We start from the raw sequence: 10758 nt of genomic DNA, 5'->3' as shown, positions 1-10758 counted from the left end.
AGTCATCTTTGAAACTCACTTTCTGAAATGTCTATATGCTCAGCTGAAATATAGGTATGAACACAGAGTGTGTTTCAAAGAACCAAAAGCAGATATGACCCAATTTAGCCCACAATGCACTGCAAAATACTGACGCTGTGAACGCACATTAACTTTAAAAAAAGTCATGGTTTATGACAGTGTCCTATACTTAAATATTAGAAACAAACAAAAAATAAGCATGATGTCACAGGTCCTTCAGCATCTTTTAGTTTATTTTAATAAGAAAAGGTTTYAGTTGGCATCTAACATTCACATATCAGTTTTATCACATCACAGTTTCACTGTGATAGAACTATAGAAATAAGCTTATTCAACATACAGTGAAGAACCATTCATGCTGTTCTAGAATCACTGAGATTCATCAACGCTGCCCCCACCTAAAAAAAAAATCAGGTTATCTCTGCATTTCATTTTTATGGCTATTTTTCATTTAGCAAAACAGTTGTGCTTTCATCCATCCACACACTGACAGCTACTGATAGAGTGAAAATAAAACCGAAAGTCCACTCAGTCAATCKGACACAAAGGCATTGTTCCCACTCRTAGTTTGGCTTCATGTTCTGAACATCTTTTGCACTGAGACGCTTAGGTCTTTAGATGTAAAAAAAAAACAAAACAAGACTGTTTGTTCTGCGAGTGTCAGTGTGACTCAATAATGTTTATATTTTCTTTAAAAGAAAAGCTAAATCTGTACTTCAAAGAATTAAAGTATACTGGAACGATGCAGCCTTTTAGAAGTGACTAACATGTGCAACGGACAATTAAAACAAATCTTACTCTGAGTTTCCATTCTTGGAAAGTTGTTTGGGGGGACATTCTTATGAACATAAGGGGAATCTTTCTTTTTTTTCTATTTCTAGAAAAATCCAAAGGTCCATCTAAGTGATCATAAAATTTATGCTTTGTGTTTTCATTTTTATTGTAACTACACTCCTCCTGACTTAGAATTGGCTGCCTTCTTAGTAATGCTTGCCCTCCTACTCCCGCCTCCTCCTCCTGCTCCTCCTTGCCAGAGATGGCCGGGGATGGTGAAGGCGTCTACGCTCATGCCCATGGTTTTGGATGGAATGGAGCTGAACTGCTTCCTGTCTGAGCTGTATTTATACATGGATTCCACCTGGGCGGGGTTAACTGTCCGCGGGCCCACTCCTGTCAGCCGTGTCAGCTCCTGAGTGTCAGGGTTGGTGGTGTAGACGCCTCTGAACTGACAGCTGGAGTCRCGGAAGAGAATCAGGAAGTGGTTTGCGGAACTCTTCTCCATTTCCTGAGGTCGGAGCAAAAAGTAGACAAGAAAATCGGATTTGGTTCCATCAACTTTTTTTTGTGCTTAAAAGGTGACTTACCTCTACTATCTTGTTCTTTTGGGATTCGTTGACCTTTCCAGCGAGACAGCAGCGTGACAGAGCATTGTGAATGATGAATTTGTTGGACTTGAAGCTTGGTTCTTTGAAGAGTTTTGGACCTAAAAATGCAAACACAGGCACAATCATTATCACAAAAACCCCAACAGGAAACATGTTGGCCCTGCTGAACTCTGATTGGCCCCTGAAGTGCCCCTGTCCTGAGACTCATACAGTATGTCCTTTGGCTGAGAGCAATGATGGTGGATGCAGTTCCATGCCCAAACACTAGAGGCGCTAATGAGTCAAATAGTAAAGTCCAGCATGAATCAATCTTACAGCAGTCTTCTTCTCTTCTTTAAAAGACTTGAACAATTTTGCAAACAAATATCTTTCAATTGGYAAACAATGGCTTCCTTTTCTCACATGCTTTGAGAGTATTTTATCCATGTTCAGTAAAAATGCATGTGAAATTGATAAGGAAGCTAACATTACATTACGTTACAATTGTTGTAACATATGTGACCACTTAAATTTATACACCTTACCAAAACTGAGGATTTATGTGCAAGGATGTTGAACAAATACTTGGCCCCTCCATGTGGTCCTAAATTGTGGCCCCTTGATAGCTATTTACTCGGAAAAATCCTAGATCCACCACTGGTTTTAAGATGTACCTGTGTATTCTGGTGCAGGCGAGGTCCCGTTGGACCCAGACTCCCAGTCCTGAGATTTCTTTGTGGGATCACCACCATTGTTTCCTGCTTCATCTGTGGCTGCGAGGTTCAGTGACGAGTGGGAATAGACTTTTGTCAGCTTAGAACCTGAAGAAGCAAAGGTTAAAAYATGAGAACAGTTTTATCAAAGCAGTAATGTACAAATACTTTTACAGAGTTTTTTTTTTTGTACCCATTGCTCCCTTGGCTGGACTCAGAGACAGCTTTGTTTCCTCCCTGGTCATGCTGCGAGGTCGTGAGCGAGTCTTCTTCGTTGATGATCGGCCTTGGTTGGGGGATTTCTGCTTTAGGACTTTGTCCAGGTCCTCCATGAGTCTGAGCTGTTGCCGTCTCATGTACTCTCCTCGTGTGAACTCCCCTCGTCGGGCAGGGGTAGCTGGGGGTGTGGGAGAGGGTGAGGTTGTGCCTGCGGGGGAGGTGTTGGAAGGAGATGCCACTCTTCTTTCTGAGGATGCTGGTCTGAAAAAGAAACAGAAGGCATTTGGTTTCCTTTCTAAGTTCTTTGCTTGGCTTTAGTTTTAAAATTAAACTAACTAACTAACTAACTAACTAACTAACTAACTAACTAAATAAATAAATATATAAAAATTCAGACTCAATCTTTCAAAACAGTGAAATAGGTGTACCACAGAGTTCTGTTTTAGGACTTTAGCTTTTTTTACTCGTACATAAATTACTGAATAACCTGAAAGTTGTAAAGATGCTCATAGTCAAACATATGTAGATGATAATAGCCTGTATGCACTGTATGATCTAAGACTTCTAAACCAGCCTTCATGGAGATTATAAATGCATGTGCTATAAGTTGCGTCAAAAGTTTTATTACAGAAAGACAAGGGAAAATGACATCTGAATACTCCAGCGAGTAATCGGTAAGGGGGTTTACCTTTTAGCTATGTCCACAACATAGTTGCCATACTGAATCAAAGGCAAGTTGCTCCAAAGATAGGTCCCCTCAGCCATTACTTGCTGGGGTATATCATTTTCCCTTGTCTTTCTGAAATAAAAGGGTGTCCYGAGGCTTTTGACTCACTCAAAGCATAGTGATGGCTTGGGCATGCATGGCTGCCAGTGGCACTGGGTCACTAGTGTTTATTGATGATGTGACACAGGACAGAAGCAGCCGAATGAATTCTGAGGYGTGTGCTCAAATCCAGCAAAATCTGATTGRTCKGTGTTTCATAATACAAATAGACGACACAAAACATAAAGCCAAAGCAACCCAAGAGTTTATTAAAGCAAAGAAGTGGAATATTCTTGAATGGCCAAGTCAGTCACCTGATCTCAACCCAATTGAGCAGCAATTCATTTGTTAAAGACTAAACTTCAGACAGAAAGGCCCACAATCAAACAGCAACTGAAAACTGATGCAGTGAAGGCCTGCAGAGCATTAAAAAGGTGGAAACACAGCATCTGGTGATATCCATGAGTTCAAGACTTCAGGTAGTCATTGCCAACAAAGGGTTTTCAACCAAGTATTAGAAATTACCATTTTATTTACAATTATTTAATCTGTCCCATTACTTTTGAACCCCTCATTTTGTTCAAACCACTGAATTAAAGCTGAGAGTCTGAACTTCAACTGCATCTGAAATGTTTTGTTACTAAAACAAATCTCTGTCCAAAAAGAAATGGACCTAGTTTTATATACTGTATAAAGTATGTTTGCATCTCAAAGTTTTTAATTATCTGCTAAAATTAACATAACAAAAAGCAAATCTGTGACATTTTATTTTTACTACTCTATTTATTCTTATTACCTCCACCAAGGAAGTGATGTTTTCGGTCGCGTATGTCTGTCGTTCTGTCTGTGGACAACATTACTCAAAAACTTGTGGATGGATTGTCATGAAATTTTTACCACATAAGGATACTGGGTCACCTAAACTTTGATGAGGTTCTGTGTATTCCGCATCACGATGCATATACAGGAATTTTTTCTTTTAACACTCTGACATCGGCAAAGCTGTGATGCTTTCACAGGGTGTGGGTTTCAAAGTGTCCAGCAGGTGGCACTGTAATATTGGTGTGCCCCTTTGTAACTCTATTACAGGATGGGGAAAATTGGTCTTGGCGGAGGTTTGCACTCTCCGAGTGCTTCTAGTTTATTTCCTGTTCTTGCTTTTCTCAAAACCTTAAGGACAGAGTCTGCTAATTGGCCACTGGCTAAAAGTTCCTTTTTAGTTGTTATAGTTATAATTTTTTATTATACAACACTTAATAACATAATAACATATTACCTGTTTTCCCTCTCCTGCTCGTGCCACTGTCTCCTCTTCTTCAGCTCCTCTGTTCGTTTCTGCTGCCTTTCCAACAGCAGAGCTTTACGCTGCGCCATCTCTCCTTCACTGTGTCCTTCCTCCTGCAGACACAAACATATCGTCACTCATACAGCACATGATTCTCCTAAAGGGCATTTCATGATAAACGTCCTCCAACACTAACCTTAAAGAAGAATCCAACTCCTCCTCTCTTCTCCTCACTTGGCCCCTCTGTCTCCTCTGTCTCAGTGTGTGTTGTGTGTTCTGTTGGTTCAGTTGTTGGTTCTGGCTCATCGCTGGTTCCTGTAGCCAGGTTCAGTATTTGGATCGGATCCAGGCTCTCTGCAGCTCGTTTGACAGCCTCCGCCACAGATTCTGTGTGGTCGCTCATGGAGTCGGAGGAAAACTCCTGGCCCTCGTCGGTGGGTATGTCACTGCCCCCATCCACCCCTCCAGCAGAAGACAGGGACGCCTCAATCAGGCTGCAGGGCTTGCCTGCTCCCGCCTCTCCTTCCCCTCCTGCGCTGAACGCAGCGGACAGCGACAACGTGTCGCTCTCAAACGAGCACTCGGAGGGAGCCCCCGAGCTGCTGCCGACAGTGGTCCTCTGCCTGTCCTGCCTGGACGGTGGCAGGACTGGTAGTGCTCCCACGGGCTCAGCGTCCTCTTGCTCCAGCTCCAGGTTGAACTGGGTGGGTGTGTCACTCGAGCCCGTGTCCGAGGTGTTCTCCTCGGGCTGCGGCGGCGGCTGGGTGGGCTGTGGCGACTCCTGAGGGGTCCGAGGTCCACCAATGCGGAACGAGGAGGACGTCTGGACCTGACACTTGCTGGGGGACACTCGACGCAGGTGGGGGAGCGTGTCCACRTTCTGGGTGGGGGTCAGGACACGATTGAGCGTAGGGAATTTAAGTTCGGAGGGCCGTTGGTGGGGCTGGCGCTGGGGGCGGTGGTTGGTTTTGGGACTGCGAGGAGTGGAGGACGAGTGKATTTTGGTTCGGGGAGCAGGGCACGAGGAGGACGTGCTGGTTTTGGGGGAGCTGGATGAGGGGGGAATGTGAGCGCGTCGTGACGGGGAGGAGGCAGCGGGAGGACTGGGTCCAGCAGGGATCACCCAAGCTTTAGTGGTGCTCCTGGTGGGAGTCTTTGTCGGTGTTCTTGGTGGCGTCTTTGTCGGGGTGTGAGGAGGGGTTTTGGCTCTCAGTTCAGATTTCGGGGTGTTTCTCGGTGGGTTTCTGGGTCTTTGGTTGCTCAGGAGCTGCTGCTGCTGTTCTGTCAGTTTCTGCATGTCTCTCTGGAGGGACTGTAGAGCTTCACTCAGTTTCTGCACCACCTCGTTGTACTCCACTAYGACCGCCTCACCTCCTTTCTTGCTGTCGATGAAAAATGTGACCTGCTTTTCTAACCGAGGAGGGTCCGAAACAGATGGCTTCTCTTCCTCTTTCTCAGTTTCTGTTTCCTCTTTCTCCTCCTCCTGTTTCAGCTGCTCCTCCATGCGAGTGAGGCGCTCCTCCAGGGTCAGATTTTCTTCTGCTCCTTCCACTCCTCCCTCTCCTTGCTCTCGTTTTAGCTGGAGGAAGGCAGTTTTTCCGAGTCTCTGCCTGTGCTTCGCAAAGATAGCTTCAATGCGTCTTTTCTGAGCTTCAATGCTTTTGCGTTTCTCTTCGAGGCGAGCTCCCAGCTCCCAGGCCTCTGAGCTGGGCTCGGGGCCTCTGGGGCCCGGGCTGTTCTGGTGGTGACCCGATGCGGGTGTGGAGGGTGAGTGGGGAGTGCCTGGGGTCRTTGGGGTGGCGGCAGAAGTTGACTCCTCTCCGGCAGCGGCTGGTTGTCTCCGTCGGTTGTCTCGTCGCTCTGCGAAGCTCGTCATGCGAGGACTGCTGCCGCTGCTGGGGCTTCCCTGGCGGGTGTTACCGGGTCGAATATTGCCGGGGGTGTTTCTTGGCAAATCATCGGACGCTTCAGAYGAGTCAATGCTGCCATCTCGTAGAACCGAGTCGTCATCACGTGACATGTCGGACGTTGATCTGTCCCTCCTGCCTTGCCTATCAGAATCTCCAGCTCCGCCTCTCACCGGTCGATTGAGAAGTCCCGATCGACCGGGAGCCGAGCTGCTGAGCTGAGGTTTGTCTTCTTCAGGGGAGTGCAAGAAAAAACCTGCAGGCGCTCCCTCCGGACGCAATCTGGGCTCCGGCCTGACTCCTAACCCTCCTCTCCCACTTCTCTCGGCCGTCCTCCCTTTCTTCCGTTCTTTGCCGCCGGACAAATGAACCACCTGCCTCGCCTCCTCGATGGTCGGCAGCTCCCCCAGCGGAGTCGTCTGCGCGTAAGGGCCCCAGGACGAGCGGTGCGATGGGGCCGAGGCGCTGACCAGGTGGCTGAGGTCCTCCGGAGGGCTGTACGGGACGCGAGGCATCCCCACGGGCGCTGCCGGAGAGGTCAGAGCGGAGACGCCAGCAGTGAGGTTGTCGGTGCTGACGGAGCGAAAGACAGAATCTATTGGGTTTCCCATGACAATGTCAACATCACTGTCCAGGCCAAATGGGATGCTGAAAGTCACTGCTGACAGAGGACGACTGCAGGGGAGGTGGGTGACCACAACAAAGACGCACGGACGCATGATAACAAAGCAGAGACCACAGAAACCAAAATAAGAAGATCAACAAATTGAAACACAAACRCAACACAACATTCATGATCAAAAACACAAGCTCTGAAATGTACTCACCTGATTTGTTTCTTTGTCCAACTTTTGTTTTCTGGAGGGAAAAAACATGTTTCACAGTATAATGAACTTTTCTAATGACACTCAGATGAATTTTATGAACACATTCATCATACCTGGGGACGCCGGGGAGGAGATGGGCACAAAAGGTTGTTTGAAGATGAAAGAAGGAGAACCACTGAAAGAAGAATATGGTTATATATTGGTGTATTTGCAGTTAAGCTGGAAATATTTTTCACTTTTAGCTTTACTGGATCCCATTTAACTACTTGTCAAGTTTAAAAAGTTTTGTCAGGTTTTGTTTGTTTAACTCTTGAAGTATGTTTTAACCCATCGACGCCTATGAGGACAAACAGGAGGAGAAAAAAATTAAATTTTACCTTGTTATTTGAAATAATGCTGTTTTATACTGGACTTGTTTTTTCCCCCAATTGTCACAAACTAAATGTTTGTGCCAGAGAACGGGTTGGTGTTAATACCTGTTGCTGTTCCCACTGACGGGGCTTGTGCAGTCAGGTAATCCTGAGACATCTGAAAGACACAGAAAGACACACATCAGTGTCTGCGTTTGAGAAACAAGCTGCTATAAAAGAAGTCATTTGTGAGGCGACGTCACCAACCTGTGAGGTCAATAGGTTGTATGGGCTTGACGAAATCTGGCCTCTTCACCTCGAACCACTTCAGCAGCTCTGCTATGAAGCTCATTATATTCAGCTGAGGAGAGGAACATGTCACCATGGAAATCCAAAAGAAGAGGACAGAATATTTAACTTAACACCAAACTATTATGTGCTGCCATCTGGTGGTTGCTGACCACTAGAATGTTCATTTAAAAAAAACTATTTTTCTTCCTGATTAAGCTTTGAATGCATAAAAATACACTTTGCTCATTGGTGAATCTGAAATTAAGCATGATTGTTATAGTCTATAGATCTTGGTGCGTACATGCAGTGCTGGTGGAGCGTAGAGCAGGTCCTCCACAACGAGCGGGCAGCAGCTCTGTAAGTTGTTCTCACAAAACTCCTTGATCAACTGCAGGTTGTAGACGCTGTCTGCCACTGACATGGTGTCCTTCAGACACACGTCTGGAACCAGCACAGAAAGATGTGTTTATTAGAATGAGAACATGCAGAAGGTTTAGAGTCAACTCTAATTTGTTCTTCAATCCTTTTCCAGGACATTTTTATGTAATCTTTTAAAGACAAAAAAGAAAGAAAAAAATTATGTAGGTCTTCTGGACGGGTTCTTCTCTAATGAAACGTTTCGTCTCTTCTCCAAGAGACTTCTTCAGTCAGAGAGTTTCAGGCAAAATTCAGGCTTTTAAGCCCAGCCTCCATGTGACTGATACTCACATCACATGGCTATCGTTGACACCTAATTAACACTTATTGTTAACAGGGGGTGGAGTGATACTGGCAATGGCYGCGCTGTAGGAGGGGGACAACTGAAAACGGAGGCCTCCACCTCTGTTTAATGATGGACGGTCTTTCTTCACAAAAATGGCTTCTTTTACTCCTCTCTCAAACCAACGTTCCTCTCTATCAAGAAGTGAAAACTCTGCAGTTTTCACTCATTTACAGGCCAGCGGTCACTCTTTCAGAGATGAGGATGTTCTYAYTCTTGATAGAGAGGAACGTTGGTTTGAGAGAGGAGTAAAAGAAGCCATTTTTGTGAAGAAAGACCGTCCATCATTAAACAGAGGTGGAGGCCTCCGTTTTCAGTTGTCCCCCTCCTACAGCGCGGCCATTGCCAGTATCACTCCACCCCCTGTTAACAATAAGTGTTAATTAGGTGTCAACGATAGCCATGTGATGTGAGTATCAGTCACATGGAGGCGGGACTTAAAAGCCTGAATTTTGCCTGAAACTCTCAGACTGAAGAAGTCTCTTGGAGGAGAGACGAAACGTTTCATTAGAGAAGAACCCGTCCAGAGGACTTATACAATTTTTTTCTTTTTGATTTTTTACCTGGATTACTGAGATGCATCAGGAAATCTTTTAAAGAAGTCTTAAACAACGTATTAAACTAATTTCTCATCTTTTAATTGAAAATTTTCAATCAACCATCTATTGTTAGAAGCACATTTTTGACGTTTGTTCAGCCAAACAACTCAAACTTATGAAATATTTATGAATTAAAAGGTTCAAACTCACTTGTGTTCACAGAATTTGGCAAAAAGCTACTTTAAATAGAATCTTTATGAACTTTGAAGGTCTTTCACAATTTGTTCTATTCTCTTTAGTTAAAACTACTTGCATGAAAAACACTAAGGACAGCATAGCCAACAGGCACACAAGAATATTTTAGCACAAACAAGATGAGTCCTGTAGGATGATACATCTTTCAGATATGTATGGTTTTATTGACGTCTTTCAAATACTTCAAAACTTTTAGTGGGCCCTACATGGCCACCAGTATTTCTGGAAGCCCCACTGAACAAATTGATATGTCCATGTTTGCGTGTCACATTTGTCAAACTAAAGGCCTGCGGGCCACATGTGGCAYATYGTGACATTTTATGTAGCCCAYGAGAATGTTAGTCYRCACTGACCATACACTACATCTTCCATAATGYATGTTGATTATTTTATTTGCAAAATGGCAGCCTCCCACCAATAGGTGGAGGTGTAACTTTTACTGTTAATTAACGTTCTTCAAGTTTTAGTGCATGTTTAATCACACGCACAAGTAGTGTCTTTTCTGTGCACATGTACACATTAAAATCTATTTTTATTTGCATGACGTACATTGCAGAGCTCTCTTTTTGTCATTGTTTATGTTGTAGCAGTGTTGTAGCTAGGTTAGCAGAATCAATATAATCGCCTGTCTGCTAACTGGTACGCCTCTGTCTCTGGAACACAGTTTCTACGACTGAGTATTAGGGCCACACAACGAGATTTTTTTTAATTACGAGAAGAAAGTCATAATATTATGACATTAAAGTCATATAAAAATAACGACATAATATTATGAGTATAAAGTCGTAATATTGTAGCCTTTACACGAAAAAGCATGCAGTTATCACTGCACTAAAATGAGGAATGTTGAGCATCTTGTCAAGTTGTTCTTTAGTGTTGCTATACATAAATAATTAATCTTTTAGTACATTAGCATCAAATTATCAGTAGCAGGACTTGGAAATTGTGCAAACAACTGAAGCTGTATTGTAAATAATGGATGCATTGACAGATTTAGTCATCACATAGCTAATTTGGATGAAAGCATATTAATCTAACAGTGACGAGTCATCATGGACTACTTTATAAACACAGACACATGGCTGTACAGAGCAGGTGTGGGGAAAATAAGGAGGAAATGAGGAACGGGAAGTAGACACGTCATGGTTATGACTTTTTTTCCTCATAATATTACGACTTTAATCTCGTAATAATATTTTAAAAAATCTTGTTGTGTGGCCCTAATACTCCGTCGTACAGTTTCATATGGTTTGTTGGGAAATTACATCACTACCACTTCCCAGTTCTGTAATACAATGTAAATGGAACGCAGCATTAAACTGGAATGACCCTCCAGTGGGAATTCCTTGTTGTAAGGTTGGGCAGTTCAAAATACAAGAKGACAGCTACTGCAACTAGTGTGTTAAACTCTCTTACTTAAAAAATAGTATTTCTGTATTATTTATTTCACATTTAGTCAGT

At 43.9% G+C, this 10758-nt stretch overlaps 1 protein-coding gene across 2 annotated transcripts in view; it reads right to left on the bottom strand.

Moving 5' to 3' along the window:
- Positions 1 to 236: 236 nt before the first annotated feature.
- The window catches only part of LOC106522698 (calmodulin-regulated spectrin-associated protein 3), a 23410-nt gene continuing 12888 nt past the window's right edge, over positions 237 to 10758 (bottom strand). For both annotated transcript variants that reach the window (XM_014015826.1, XM_014015827.1), the window contains 11 exons: positions 8045 to 8184; positions 7720 to 7813; positions 7579 to 7630; positions 7216 to 7277; positions 7103 to 7133; positions 4565 to 6950; positions 4360 to 4481; positions 2292 to 2578; positions 2060 to 2206; positions 1386 to 1504; positions 237 to 1306 (listed from right to left, as the gene is read on the bottom strand). In XM_014015826.1, coding sequence (XP_013871280.1) covers positions 968 to 1306; positions 1386 to 1504; positions 2060 to 2206; positions 2292 to 2578; positions 4360 to 4481; positions 4565 to 6950; positions 7103 to 7133; positions 7216 to 7277; positions 7579 to 7630; positions 7720 to 7813; positions 8045 to 8184 — 3779 coding nt within the window. In that variant the 3' untranslated portion in view covers positions 237 to 967. The remainder of the gene's footprint in view (positions 1307 to 1385; positions 1505 to 2059; positions 2207 to 2291; positions 2579 to 4359; positions 4482 to 4564; positions 6951 to 7102; positions 7134 to 7215; positions 7278 to 7578; positions 7631 to 7719; positions 7814 to 8044; positions 8185 to 10758) is intronic.

This window comes from Austrofundulus limnaeus, unplaced genomic scaffold, assembly GCF_001266775.1.
Source record: "Austrofundulus limnaeus strain Quisiro unplaced genomic scaffold, Austrofundulus_limnaeus-1.0 Scaffold135, whole genome shotgun sequence".
Taxonomy (NCBI): domain Eukaryota; kingdom Metazoa; phylum Chordata; class Actinopteri; order Cyprinodontiformes; family Rivulidae; genus Austrofundulus; species Austrofundulus limnaeus.
This window is presented reverse-complemented; position numbering and strand designations above follow the sequence as displayed.